Source organism: Oncorhynchus nerka, linkage group LG1 (genome assembly GCF_034236695.1).
Source record: "Oncorhynchus nerka isolate Pitt River linkage group LG1, Oner_Uvic_2.0, whole genome shotgun sequence".
In the NCBI taxonomy this organism is placed as follows: domain Eukaryota; kingdom Metazoa; phylum Chordata; class Actinopteri; order Salmoniformes; family Salmonidae; genus Oncorhynchus; species Oncorhynchus nerka.
The window spans coordinates 56518400-56534825 of record NC_088396.1 but is presented as its reverse complement, the minus strand read 5'-3'; the positions used below and the strand labels follow the sequence as shown (position 1 = coordinate 56534825).

The 16426-nt window shown below is 41.3% G+C and overlaps 1 protein-coding gene across 1 annotated transcript in view; it reads left to right on the top strand.

The window, feature by feature from the left end:
* bmpr2b (bone morphogenetic protein receptor, type II b (serine/threonine kinase)) overlaps positions 1 to 16426 on the top strand; it is a gene marked incomplete at its 3' end in the record, with an annotated part of 125324 nt that overhangs the window by 85889 nt on the left and 23009 nt on the right. Inside the window, exons 6-8 of the mRNA XM_065019706.1 lie at positions 1136 to 1250; positions 15215 to 15375; positions 16111 to 16258. Coding sequence (XP_064875778.1) covers positions 1136 to 1250; positions 15215 to 15375; positions 16111 to 16258 — 424 coding nt within the window. The remainder of the gene's footprint in view (positions 1 to 1135; positions 1251 to 15214; positions 15376 to 16110; positions 16259 to 16426) is intronic.

Genomic DNA, 16426 nt, shown 5'->3' with positions numbered 1-16426 from the left:
CACTTCATTCTCCTCCTCCATCTCTTCCTCCTCCACCTCTTCCTCTTCCACCTCTTCCTCCTCCACCTCTTCCTCCTACACCTCTTCCTCCTCCACCTCTTCCTCCTCCACCTCTTCCTCCTACACCGCTTCCTCCTCCACCTCTTCCTCCTACACTGCTTCCTCCACCACCTCTTCCTCCTCCACCTCTTCCTCCTCCACCTCTTCCCCCTCCATCTCTTCCTCCTCCACCTCTTCCTCCTAGACTGCTTCCTCCTCCACCTCTTCCTCCTCCACCTCTTCCTCCTACACTGCTTCCTCCACCACCTCTTCCTCCTCCACCTCTTCTTCCTTCTCCTTCCTCCACCTCTTCCTCCACCACCTCTTCCTCCTACACTGCTTCCTCCTCCACCTCTTCCTCCACCACCTCTTCCTCCTACACTGCTTCCTCCACCACCTCTTCCTCCTCCACCTCTTCCTCCTACACTGCTTCCTCCTCCACCTCTTCCTCCTACACTGCTTCCTCCACCACCTCTTCCTCCTCCACCTCTTCCTCCTACACTGCTTCCTCCTCCTCCTCTTCCTCCTCCACCTCTTCCTCCTCTTCCTCCTCCACCTCTTCCTCCTCCACCGCTTCCTCCTCCACCTCCTCCTCCACCTCTTCCTCCTCCACCTCTTCTTCCTTCTCATTCCTCCACCTCTTTCTCCACTACCTCTTCCTCCTCCACCTCTTCCTCCTCCATCTCTTCCTCCTCCACCTCTTCTTCCTTCTCATTCCTCCACCACCTCTTCCTCCACCATCTCTTCCTCCTCCACCTCTTCCTCCACCATCTCTTCCTCCTCCACCTCTTCCTCCTCCACCTCTTCCTCCTCCACCTCTTCTTCTTCCTTCTTCACCTTTTCCTCCACCACCTCTTCCTCCACCACCTCTTCCTCCTCCACCGCTTCCTCCTCCACCTCTTCCTTCTCCTCTCCTCTTCTTCTTCCCCCTCCACCTCTTCTACTTCCTCTTCTTCCTCCTCCACCTCTTCCTCATCCTCCTCTTCCTCATTCCTCAAATCTGGTGGGAAGTGAGCTGACAACCGACTCTCCAACCTGTATCTCTATGTGTGTCTACGATGAAACAGTAAAGTCATGTTGTCGTTCTCCTCTCCAGGGTTCTCTGTGTCAGTACCTGAGTCTGCAGACAGGAGACTGGGTCAGCTGTTGTCGCCTCACACACTCTGTCACACGGGGGCTGGCCTACCTGCACACTGAGCTGCTGAGAGGAGGTAGGAGTCACCTTCACACACACTGGGAAGTGCACAAGCACACAGATGTACACGGACGTGGACACACACACACACACACATACACACTCACTCACTCACTCACTCACTCACTCACTCACTCACTCACTCACTCACTCACTCACTCACTCACTCACTCACTCACTCACACACACACACACACACACACACACACACACACACACACACCTTCATTTCATTTACATGCTCAGACAGCCCCAGCGAAACACTATCTCCCGTCGCCAAGCCGTCAGAATGTGATGAATCACTGAGGAGGATTTTTACTGCCTTCACGTGTGTGTGTGTGTTTAAAGTTGAATGGTTTGTTTAATTAATGCAATCATTGGTTTTAGTTTGACATACATTTGAAAGGGAAAAATCGGAGTCTCCACATCACTCTGTTAATATGGATTTGCCAATACATAATTCATTGTCTGCTTAGAGACATGCGTCACATGTTAGGGAAGTGGTTAGGTAGTTTAGACAGCACACGAGCACTTCCACACTCCGTTCCCCAGGGGGCAGCAGCAACCTTGTACATGTGCTGAGCCTGGTTGATAAGCAATTAGGGATTGTCAGTCAGGGTCCCTGTTTGATAGCTGTGAGGTTGCTGGTTGGTTTAGTGGCCATCCAGGCTTTTCTTTTGTTTCTAGTGCTCCTTTAGGCATTATTTCTGGCTGTACCTAGTCTAGTAAACTACTAGGTTGTGGTCTGGGTTGACTCCTTATCTCTAGTCTAGTTCTCTACTAGGTTGTGGTCTGGGTTGACTCCTTATCTCTGGCTGTACCTGGTCTAGTTCTCTACTAGGTTGTGGTCTGGGTTGACCCCTTATCTCTAGTCTAGTTCTCTACTAGGTTGTGGTCTGGGTTGACCCCTTATCTCTGGCTGTACCTAGTCTAGTTCTCTACTAGGTTGTGGTCTGGGTTGACCCCTTATCTCTGGCTGTACCTGGTCTAGTTCTCTACTAGGTTGTGGTCTGGGTTGACCCCTTATCTCTGGCTGTACCTGGTCTAGTTCTCTACTAGGTTATGGTCTGGGTTGACCCCTTAACTCTGGCTGTACCTGGTCTAGTTCTCTACTAGGTTGTGGTCTGGGTTGACCCCTTATCTCTAGTCTAGTTCTCTACTAGGTTGTGGTCTGGGTTGACCCCTTATCTCTAGTCTAGTTCTCTACTAGGTTGTGGTCTGGGTTGACCCCTTATCTCTAGTCTAGTTCTCTACTAGGTTGTGGTCTGGGTTGACCCCTTATCTCTGGCTGTACCTGGTCTAGTTCTCTACTAGGTTGTGGTCTGGGTTGACCCCTTATCTCTAGTCTAGTTCTCTACTAGGTTGTGGTCTGGGTTGACCCCTTATCTCTGGCTGTACCTGGTCTAGTTCTCTACTAGGTTGTGGTCTGGGTTGACCCCTTATCTCTAGTCTAGTTCTCTACTAGGTTGTGGTCTGGGTTGACCCCTTATCTCTGGCTGTACCTGGTCTAGTTCTCTACTAGGTTATGGTCTGGGTTGACCCCTTATCTCTGGCTGTACCTGGTCTAGTTCTCTACTAGGTTGTGGTCTGGTTTGACCCCTTATCTCTAGTCTAGTTCTCTACTAGGTTGTGGTCTGGGTTGACCCCTTATCTCTAGTCTAGTTCTCTACTAGGTTGTGGTCTGGGTTGACCCCTTATCTCTGGCTGTACCTGGTCTAGTTCTCTACTAGGTTATGGTCTGGGTTGACCCCTTATCTCTGGCTGTACCTGGTCTAGTTCTCTACTAGGTTGTGGTCTGGGTTGACCCCTTATCTCTAGTCTAGTTCTCTACTAGGTTGTGGTCTGGGTTGACCCCTTATCTCTGGCTGTACCTGGTCTAGTCCTCTACTAGGTTGTGGTCTGGTTTGACTCCTTATCTCTAGTCTAGTTCTCTACTAGGTTGTGGTCTGGGTTGACCCCTTATCTCTGGCTGTACCTAGTCTAGTTCTCTACTAGGTTGTGGTCTGGGTTGACCCCTTATCTCTGGCTGTACCTGGTCTAGTTCTCTACTAGGTTATGGTCTGGGTTGACCCCTTATCTCTGGCTGTACCTGGTCTAGTTCTCTACTAGGTTGTGGTCTGGGTTGACCCCTTATCTCTAGTCTAGTTCTCTACTAGGTTGTGGTCTGGGTTGACCCCTTATCTCTGGCTGTACCTGGTCTAGTTCTCTACTAGGTTGTGGTCTGGGTTGACCCCTTATCTCTAGTCTAGTTCTCTACTAGGTTGTGGTCTGGGTTGACCCCTTATCTCTGGCTGTACCTGGTCTAGTTCTCTACTAGGTTGTGGTCTGGGTTGACCCCTTATCTCTAGTCTAGTTCTCTACTAGGTTGTGGTCTGGGTTGACCCCTTATCTCTAGTCTAGTTCTCTACTAGGTTGTGGTCTGGGTTGACCCCTTATCTCTAGTCTAGTTCTCTACTAGGTTGTGGTCTGGGTTGAGCCCTTATCTCTGGCTGTACCTGGTCTAGTTCTCTACTAGGTTGTGGTCTGGGTTGAGCCCTTATCTCTAGTCTAGTTCTCTACTAGGTTGTGGTCTGGGTTGACCCCTTATCTCTGGCTGTACCTGGTCTAGTTCTCTACTAGGTTGTGGTCTGGGTTGACCCCTTATCTCTAGTCTAGTCCTCTACTAGGTTGTGGTCTGGGTTGACCCCTTATCTCTGGCTGTACCTGGTCTAGTTCTCTACTAGGTTGTGGTCTGGGTTGACCCCTTATCTCTGGCTGTACCTGGTCTAGTTCTCTACTAGGTTGTGGTCTGGGTTGACCCCTTATCTCTAGTCTAGTTCTCTACTAGGTTGTGGTCTGGGTTGACCCCTTATCTCTGGCTGTACCTGGTCTAGTTCTCTACTAGGTTGTGGTCTGGGTTGACCCCTTATCTCTAGTCTAGTTCTCTACTAGGTTGTGGTCTGGGTTGACCCCTTATCTCTGGCTGTACCTGGTCTAGTTCTCCAGTAGGTTGTGGTCTGGGTTGACCCCTTATCTCTAGTCTAGTTCTCTACTAGGTTGTGGTCTGGGTTGACCCCTTATCTCTAGTCTAGTTCTCTACTAGGTTGTGGTCTGGGTCGGCTGTGTGTTTTGAGCTCAGCCATGTGGAGGCAGGAGACAGGATGCCAACTCAACTGCCAGACGGGCGGAAGCACGTCACACACACACACACACACACACACACACACACACACACACACACACACACACTCTGTTATGGTTGAAGCAGCTAATGTGAACATCTGGGTCAGACTGTCAGACAGGCGGCTGGTTCACTCACATACAGGATGAATGATGCTCTATGGGGCAGTCTGTCTGTCTATACAGGATAAATGGTGCTCTATGGGGCAGTCTGTGTGTCTATACAGTATGAATGGTGCTCTATGGGGCAGTCTGTCTATACAGGATGAATGGTGCTCTATGAGGCAGTCTGTCTATACAGGATGAATGGTGCTCTATGGGGCAGTCTGTCTATACAGGATAAATGGTGCTCTATGGGGCAGTCTGTCTATACAGGATAAATGGTGCTCTATGGGGCAGTATGTCTATACAGTATGAATGGTGCTCTATGGGGCAGTCTGTCTATACAGGATGAATGGTGCTCTATGGGGCAGTCTGTCTGTCTATACAGTATGAATGGTGCTCTATGGGGCAGTCTGTCTATACAGGATGAATGGTGCTCTATGGGGCAGTCTGTCTATACAGGATGAATGATGCTCTATGGGGCAGTCTGTCTATACAGGATAAATGATGCTCTATGGGGCAGTCTGTCTATACAGGATGAATGATGCTCTATGGGGCAGTCTGTCTGTCTATACAGGATGAATGGTGCTCTATGGGGCAGTCTGTCTATGAGTCAAAGAGATAGTCAATGCAGATAGTCCAGGTTGCTATTGGTTAAATCTAATGTATTTGTCACGTGCTGAATACGACAGGTGTTTGGTATTTTATTAGGATCCCCATTAGCTGTTGCAAAAGCAGCAGCTACTCTTCCTGGGGTCCACACAGAACACAGAACATTATATACAATACAGAATGACATAATACAGAATGACGTAATACAGAATGACATAATACAGAATGACATAATACAGAATGACAGAATGACATAATACAGAATGACAGAATGACATAATACAGAATGACATAATACAGAATGACTTAATACAGAATGACATAATACAGAACGACAAAATGACATAATACAGAATGACAGAATGACATAATACAGAATGACATAATACAGAATGACATCATACAGAATGACAAAATGACATAATACAGAATGACAGAATGACATAATACAGAATGACATAATACAGAATGACTTAATACAGAATGACATAATACAGAATGACATAATACAGAATGACATAATACAGAATGACATAATACAGAATGACATAATACAGAATGACATAATACAGAACGACAAAATGACATAATACAGAATGACAGAATGACATAATACAGAATGACATAATACAGAATGACTTAATACAGAATGACATAATACAGAACGACAGAATGACATAATACAGAACGACAAAATGACATAATACAGAACGACAGAATGACATAATACAGAATGACATAATACAGAATGACATAATACAGAATGACATAATACAGAACGACAAAATGACATAATACAGAATGACAGAATGACATAATAGAGAATGACATAATACAGAATGACATAATACAGAACGACAGAATGACATAATACAGAATGACAGAATGACATAATACAGAATGACATAATACAGAATGACATAATACAGAATGACATAATACAGAATGACAAAATGACATAATACAGAATGACAGAATGACATAATACAGAATGACATAATACAGAATGACTTAATACAGAATGACATAATACAGAATGACATAATACAGAATGACATAATACAGAATGACAGAATGACATAATACAGAATGACAGAATGACATAATACAGAATGACATAATACAGAATGACAAAATGACATAATACAGAATGACAGAGTGACATAATACAGAATGACATAATACAGAATGACTTAATACAGAATGACATAATACAGAATGACATAATACAGAACGACAAAATGACATTATACAGAATGACAGAATGACATAATACAGAATGACATAATACAGAATGACTTAATACAGAATGACATAATACAGAATGACAAAATGACATAATACAGAATGACAGAATGACATAATACAGAATGACATAATACAGAATGACATAATACAGAACGACAAAATGACATAATACAGAATGACAGAATGACATAATACAGAATGACATAATACAGAATGACTTAATACAGAATGACATAATACAGAACGACAAAATGACATAATACAGAACGACAGAATGACATAATACAGAATGACATAATACAGAATGACATAATACAGAATGACATAATACAGAATGACATAATACAGAACGACAAAATGACATAATACAGAATGACAGAATGACATAATACAGAATGACATAATACAGAATGACTTAATACAGAATGACATAATACAGAACGACAAAATGACATAATACAGAACGACAGAATGACATAATACAGAATGACATAATACAGAATGACATAATACAGAATGACATAATACAGAATGACATAATACAGAATGACAAAATGACATAATACAGAATGACAGAATGACAGAATGACATAATACAGAATGACAGAATGACATAATACAGACATAATACAGAATGACATAATACAGAATGACAGAATGACATAATACAGACATAATACAGAATGACATAATACAGAATGACATAATACAGAATGACATAATACAGAATGACAAAATGACATAATACAGAATGACAGAATGACATAATACAGAATGACATAATACAGAATGACTTAATACAGAATGACATAATACAGAATGACATAATACAGAATGACAGAATGACATAATACAGAATGACATAATACAGAATGACATAATACAGAACGACAAAATGACATAATACAGAATGACAGAATGACATAATACAGAATGACATAATACAGAATGACATAATACAGAACGACAAAATGACATAATACAGAATGACAGAATGACATAATAGAGAATGACATAATACAGAATGACATAATACAGAACGACAGAATGACATAATACAGAATGACAGAATGACATAATACAGAATGACATAATACAGAATGACATAATACAGAATGACAAAATGACATAATACAGAATGACAGAATGACATAATACAGAATGACATAATACAGAATGACTTAATACAGAATGACATAATACAGAATGACATAATACAGAATGACATAATACAGAATGACAGAATGACATAATACAGAATGACATAATACAGAATGACATAATACAGAATGACATAATACAGAATGACATAATACAGAATGACAAAATGACATAATACAGAATGACAGAGTGACATAATACAGAATGACATAATACAGAATGACTTAATACAGAATGACATAATACAGAATGACATAATACAGAATGACATAATACAGAATGACAGAATGACATAATACAGAATGACATAATACAGAATGACATAATACAGAATGACATAATACAGAACGACAGAATGACATAATACAGAATGACAGAATGACATAATACAGAATGACATAATACAGAATGACATAATACAGAATGACAAAATGACATAATACAGAATGACAGAATGACATAATACAGAATGACATAATACAGAATGACTTAATACAGAATGACATAATACAGAATGACATACAGAATGACAGAATGACTTAATACAGAATGACAGAATGACATAATACAGAATGACATAATACAAAATGACAGAATGACATAATACAGAATGACATAATACAGAATGACAGAATGACTTAATACAGAATGACATAATACAGAATGACAGAATGACATTATGCAGAATGACATAATACAGAATGACATAATACAGAATGACAGAATGACTTAATACAGAATGACGTAATGCAGAATGACATAATGCAGAACGACATAATACAGAATGACATAATACAGAATGACATAATGCAGAATGACATAATACAGAATGACAGAATGACATAATACAGAATGACATAATACAGAATGCAGAATGACATAATACAGAATGACATAATACAGAATGACATAATACAGAATGACATAATACAGAATGACATAATGCAGAATGACATAATACAGAATGACAGAATGACATAATGCAGAATGACATAATACAGAATGACAGAATGACATAATACAGAATGACATAATACAGAATGACATAATACAGAATGACAGAATGACGTAATACAGAATGACATAATGCAGAATGACATAATACAGAATGACATAATGCAGAATGACATAATACAGAATGACAGAATGACATAATACAGAATGACCTAATACAGAATGACGTAATACAGAATGACATAATACAGAATGACATAATACAGAATGACATAATACAGAATGACAGAATGACATAATACAGAATGACATAATGCAGAATGACAGAATGACATAATGCAGAATGACATAATACAGAATGACAGAATGACATAATACAGAATGACATAATACAGAATGACAGAATGACATAATACAGAATGACATAATACAGAATGACGTAATACAGAATGACATAATACAGAATGCAGAATGACATAATACAGAATGACATAATGCAGAATGACATAATACAGAATGACAGAATGACATAATACAGAATGACCTAATACAGAATGACGTAATACAGAATGACATAATACAGAATGACATAATGCAGAATGACATAATGCAGAATGACATAACGCAGAATGACATAATACAGAATGACGTAATACAGAATGACAGAATGACATAATACAGAATGACAGAATACAGAATGACATAATACAGAATGACGTAATACAGAATGACATAATACAGAATGACATAATACAGAATGACATAATACAGAATGACATAATACAGAATGACATTATACAGAATGACATAACGCAGAATGACGTAATACAGAACAAGAACAGCTCAAGGACAGAACTACATTAATTTCTTTTAAAGGCACACGTAGTCCACATATCAATACATACACACAAACTATCTAGGTCCAATAGGGGAGGCTTTTCTTTCTGTTTTTTAATCCAGGTTTGCTGTTTATTTAAAGCAATATGAGATGGAAGGAAGTTCCATGCAATAAGGGCTCTATATAATACTGTATGCTTTCTTGAATTTGTTCTGGATTTGGGGACTGTGAAAAGACCCCTGGTGGTATGTCTTTTGGGAGAAGTGTGTGTGTCAGAGCTGTGTGTAAGTTGACTATGCAAACAAATTTTGGGATTTTCAACACATTCCTCTTTCTAAATAAAAGAAGAAGTCATGCAGTCAGTCTCTCCTCAACTCTTAGCCAAGAGAGACTGGCATTTATAGCATTAATATCAGCCCTCTGATTACAATTCATGCAATTCTAATACACTTTATATGACGGGACGGCAGGGTAGCCTAGTGGTTAGAGTGTTGGACTAGTAACCGCAAGGTTGCAAGTTCAAACCCCCGAGCTGACAAGGTACAAATCTGTCGTTCTGCCCCTGAACAGGCAGTTAAACCCAATGTTCCTAGGCAGTCAATGAAAATAAGAATTTGTTCTTAACTGACTTGCCTAGTTAAATAAAGGTAAAATAAAATAAAATGACTGGAGACATTAGCAGAATCTGTTTTTACTTGGACAAATGACAGAGTAGCCTACTCTACTCGCACTGACCAACTGACCAATAAAAACAGTGTCCATATGGCCTATGAGAAGGGGAGACAGTGTCCATATGGCCTATGAGAAGGGGAGACGGTGTCCATATGGCCTATGAGAAGGGGAGACAGTGTCCATATGGCCTATGAGAAGGGGAGACAGTGTCCATATGGCCTATGAGAAGGGGAGACAGTGTCCATATGGCCTATGAGAAGGGGAGACAGTGTCCATATGGCCTATGAGAAGGGGAGACAGTGTCCATATGGCCTATGAGAAGGGGAGACAGTGTCCATATGGCCTATGAGAAGGGGAGACAGTGTCCATATGGCCTATGAGAAGGGGAGACAGTGTCCATATGGCCTATGAGAAGGGGAGACAGTGTCCATATGGCCTATGAGAAGGGGAGACACAAGTAGAATAATAAACTGGAGGAGGATGTTGCTGTTTAAGTGGCACTGAGCCAACAATGATAAAGAGTGAATTATGTGCCTGTAGCCACTCACCGGGGGACCGATGCTCTCCACTGGTGCCAATAATTTAGGCCAATTAAGTTGAGCATTTTGATAACTAAGACAGATTACAGTCTTTACATTGTCTTTTCTTTACAGAAAATGGGCCATTTGCTTTCCAAAATGTTTTTTTGCCCCCCCACAATTGAATTTTGATATATTGCGATATACTTGACTCTGGGTATAAACGTTTCACTGACGCAACTCAACAATCCTCCTAAAGGACTCTCAAACCATGAGAATCATGGCTACAGGTACAACCCTACTGCTGTTGTATTGGGGAATCTTCAGGAGAACAACACATCTCTGTAGCACTCCATCAACCAGGCCTTTATGGTCGAGTGGCCAGACAGAAGCCATTCCTCACTAAAAGTCACATGACAGCCCGCTTGGAGTTTGCCAAAAGGCACCTAAAGGACTCTCAGATCATGAGAAACAAGATTCTCTGGTCTGATGAAACCAAGATTGAACTCTTTGGCCTGAATGCCAAGCGTCTGGAGGAAACCTGGCACCATCCCTACGGTGAAGCATGGTGGTGGCAGCATCATGCTGTGGGGATGTTTTTCAGCGGCAGGGACTGGGAAACTAGCCAGGATCGAGGCAAAGACCCTCAGCACACAGCCAAGACAACGCAGGAGTGGATTCGGGACAAGTCCCTGAATGTCATTGAGTGGCCCAGCCAGAGCTTAAACCCGATCTCTGGAGAGACCTGAAAATAGCTGTGCAGCAACGCTCCCCATCCAACCTGACAGAGCTTGAGAGGATCTGCAGAGAAGAATGGGAGAAACTCCCCAAATACAGGTGTACCAAGCTTGTAACGTCATACCCAAGAAGATTTACTGTTATATAATGAAATATTATACTTCAGCCATAGTACCTTAATATAGTATTGATTGTGTTACAGTTCAATCATAGTACTGTTATATAGTACTGTTATATAGTATTGATTGTGATATAGTTCATTCATAGTACTGTTATATAGTACTGTTATATAGTATTGATTGTGATATAGTTCATTCATAGTACTGTTATATAGTACTGTTGTATAGTATTGACTGTGATATAGTTCATTCATAGTACTGTTATATAGTACTGTTATATAGTATTGACTGTGATATAGTTCATTCATAGTACTGTTATATAGTACTGTTATATAGTATTGACTGTGATATAGTTCAATCATAGTACTGTTATATAGTACTGTTATATAGTATTGACTGTGATATAGTTCATTCATAGTACTGTTATATAGTACTGTTATATAGTATTGACTGTGATATAGTTCATTCATAGTACTGTTATATAGTACTGTTATATAGTATTGATTGTGATATAGTTCATTCATAGTACTGTTATATAGTACTGTTATATAGTATTGACTGTGATATAGTTCATTCATAGTACTGTTATATAGTACTGTTATATAGTATTGACTGTGATATAGTTCATTCATAGTACTGTTATATAGTACTGTTATATAGTATTGATTGTGATATAGTTCATTCATAGTACTGTTATATAGTACTGTTATATAGTATTGACTGTGATATAGTTCATTCATAGTACTGTTATATAGTACTGTTATATAGTATTGACTGTGATATAGTTCATTCATAGTACTGTTATATAGTACTGTTATATAGTATTGACTGTGATATAGTTCATTCATAGTACTGTTATATAGTACTGTTATATAGTATTGACTGTGATATAGTTCATTCATAGTACTGTTATATAGTACTGTTATATAGTATTGACTGTGATATAGTTCATTCATTCAGTACTGTTATATAGTACTGTTATATAGTATTGACTGTGATATAGTTCATTCATAGTACTGTTATATAGTACTGTTATATAGTATTGAATGTGATATAGTTCATTCATAGTACTGTTATATAGTACTGTTATATAGTATTGACTGTGCTATAGTTCATTCATAGTACTGTTATATAGTACTGTTATATAGTATTGACTGTGATATAGTTCATTCATAGTACTGTTATATAGTACTGTTATATAGTATTGACTGTGATATAGTTCATTCATAGTACTGTTATATAGTACTGTTATATAGTATTGACTGTGATATAGTTCATTCATAGTACTGTTATATAGTACTGTTATATAGTATTGACTGTGATATAGTTCATTCATAGTACTGTTATATAGTACTGTTATATAGTATTGACTGTGATATAGTTCATTCATAGTATTGACTGTGATATAGTTCAATCATAGTACTGTTATATAGTACTGTTATATAGTATTGACTGTGATATAGTTCATTCATAGTACTGTTATATAGTACTGTTATATAGTATTGACTGTGATATAGTTCATTCATAGTACTGTTATATAGTACTGTTATATAGTATTGACTGTGATATAGTTCATTCATAGTACTGTTATATAGTACTGTTATATAGTATTGACTGTGATATAGTTCATTCATAGTACTGTTATATAGTACTGTTATATAGTATTGACTGTGATATAGTTCATTCATAGTACTGTTATATAGTACTGTTATATAGTATTGACTGTGATATAGTTCATTCATAGTACTGTTATATAGTACTGTTATATAGTATTGAATGTGATATAGTTCATTCATAGTACTGTTATATAGTACTGTTATATAGTATTGACTGTGCTATAGTTCATTCATAGTATTGACTGTGATATAGTTCATTCATAGTACTGTTATATAGTACTGTTATATAGTATTGACTGTGATATAGTTCATTCATAGTACTGTTATATAGTACTGTTATATAGTATTGACTGTGATATAGTTCATTCATAGTACTGTTATATAGTACTGTTATATAGTATTGACTGTGTTACAGTTACTGCCCCTGGGGCGGCCTAGTGGTTAGAGCATTGGACTAGTTTAAAAAAAAAAATATTTATTTAACCAGGTAGGCTAGTTGAGAACAAGTTCTCATTTGCAACTGCGACCTGGCCAAGATAAAGCATAGCAGTGTGAACAGACAACACAGAGTTACACATGGAATAAACAATTAACAAGTCAATAACACAGTAGGAAAAAAATGGGCAGTCTATATACAATGTGTGCAAAAGGCATGAGGAGGTAGGCGAATAATACAATTTTGCAGATTAACACTGGGGTGATAAATGATCAGATGGTTATGTACAGGTAGAGATATTGGTGTGCAAAAGAGCAGAAAAGTAAATAAATAAAAACAGTATGGGAATGAGGTAGGTGAAAATGGGTGGGCTATTTACCAATAGACTATGTACAGCTGCAGCGATCGGTTAGCTGCTCGGATAGCTGATGTTTGAAGTTGGTGAGGGAGATAAAAGTCTCCAACTTCAGCGATTTTTGCAGTTCGTTTCAGTCACAGGCAGCAGAGTACTGGAACGAAAGGCGGCCAAATGAGGTGTTGGCTTTAGGGATGATCAGTGAGATACACCTGCTGGAGCGCGTGCTACGGATGGGTGTTGCCATCGTGACCAGTGAACTGAGATAAGGCGGAGCTTTACCTAGCATGGACTTGTAGATGACCTGGAGCCAGTGGGTCTGGCGACGAATATGTAGCGAGGGCCAGCCGACTAGAGCATACAAGTCGCAGTGGTGGGTGGTATAAGGTGCTTTGGTGACAAAACGGATGGCACTGTGATAGACTGCATCCAGTTTGCTGAGTAGAGTGTTGGAAGCCATTTTGTAGATGACATCGCCGAAGTCGAGGATCGGTAGGATAGTCAGTTTCACTAGGGTGAGCTTGGCGGCGTGAGTGAAGGAGGCTTTGTTGCGGAATAGAAAGCCGACTCTTGATTTGATTTTCGATTGGAGATGTTTGATGTGAGTCTGGAAGGAGAGTTTGCAGTCTAGCCAGACACCTAGGTACTTATAGATGTCCACATATTCAAGGTCGGAACCATCCAGGGTGGTGATGCTAGTCGGGCATGCGGGTGCAGGCAGCGATCGGTTGAAAAGCATGCATTTGGTTTTACTCGCGTTTAAGAGCAGTTGGAGGCCACGGAAGGAGTGCTGTATGGCATTGAAGCTCGTTTGGAGGTTAGATAGCACAGTGTCCAATGACGGGCCGAAAGTATATAGAATGGTGTCGTCTGCGTAGAGGTGGATCAGGTAGTAACCGGAAGGTTGCAAGTTCAAATCCCCGAGCTGACAAGGTACAAATCTGTCGTTCTGCCCCTGAACAAGGCAGTTATCCCACTGTTCCCAGGCCGTCATTGAAAATAAGAATTTGTTCTTAACTGACTTGCCTAGTTAAATAAAGGTAGAATAAAAACAGTTATATCATAGGTTCTACAGTAACTGTGTTACAGTTAGATCATAGGTTCTACAGTAACTGTGTTATTCAGCAATGAGCTTTAAGCGATCATGGTGACATGCAAAGACTAATGGGCCTTTCTTTTCTCTCTCTCTCCCCTCCCTTCTCTCTCTCCCCCCTCTCTCTTCCCTCTCTTTCTCCCTCTCCCTCTATCTCCTCCCTTCTCTTTCTCCCCTCTCTTTCTCCCTCTCCCTCCTCCCTTTCTCTCCTCTCCCCTCTCTCTCTCTCCCCTTTCTCTCCTCTCCTCTCCCCCTCTCTCTCTCTCTCTCTCTCTCTCTCTCTCTCTCCTATCCCCTCTCTCTCCCCTTTCCCTCCCATCTCTCCTCCCTCCCTCCCTCCCTCCCTCCCTCTCTCCCAGACATCTACAAGCCAGCCGTATCTCACAGAGACCTGAATAGCAGGAATGTTCTAGTAAAGAACGATGGGACGTGTGTGATCAGTGACTTTGGTCTGTCCATGAAGCTGACAGGGAACCGCCTGGTCAGGCCTGGAGAGGAGGAGAACGCTGCCATCAGTGAGGTGAGTCCCTAACCTCTGACCTCTAACCATAACCCCAGGGGGTCAGGCCTGGAGAGGAGGAGAACGCTGCCATCAGAGAGGTGAGTCCCTAACCTCTGACCTCTAACCCTAACCCCAGGGGGTCAGGCCTGGAGAGGAGGAGAACGCTGCCATCAGTGAGGTGAGTCCCTAACCTCTGACCTCTAACCATAACCCCAGGTGGTCAGGCCTGGAGAGGAGGAGAACGCTGCCATCAGAGAGGTGAGTCCCTAACCTCTGACCTCTAACCCTAACCCCAGGGGGTCAGGCCTGGAGAGGAGGAGAACGCTGCCATCAGAGAGGTGAGTCCCTAACCTCTGACCTCTAACCCTAACCCCAGGGGGTCAGGCCTGGAGAGGAGGAGAACGCTGCCATCAGAGAGGTGAGTCCCTAACCTCTGACCTCTAACCCTAACCCCAGGGGGTCAGGCCTGGAGAGGAGGAGAACGCTGCCATCAGCGAGGTGAGTCCCTAACCTCTGACCTCTAACCCTAACCCCAGGGGGTCACACTGGGTCTCATCTGTAAACCTCAGTCTGTTTAGCCAACACCCTCTTTGATAGCTAATAATGTAGGTACTGCCACAGCTCTAAGATGGACAGACTTTAAACCCTATTCTCTAATTCTGTTTCTCTCCAGGTGGGTACAGTCCGATACATGGCCCCAGAGGTTCTGGAGGGTTAGTGTAGCGTTATAACACTGGTTCTGTTTCTCTCCAGGTGGGTACAGTCCGATACATGGCCCCAGAGGTTCTGGAAGGGGCGGTGAACCTGAGGGACTGTGAGTCGGCTCTGAAGCAGGTGGACATGTACGCCCTGGGCCTCGTCTACTGGGAGACCTTCATGAGGTGTACTGACCTCTTCCCAGGTAATAACCCTGACCTCTAACCCTGAGCCTGGTCTACTGGGAGACCTTCATGAGGTGTACTGACCTCTAACCCTGAGCCTGGTCTACTGGGAGACCTTCATGAGGTGTACTGACCTCTAACCCTGGGCCTGGTCTACTGGGAGACCTTCATGAGGTGTACTGACCTCT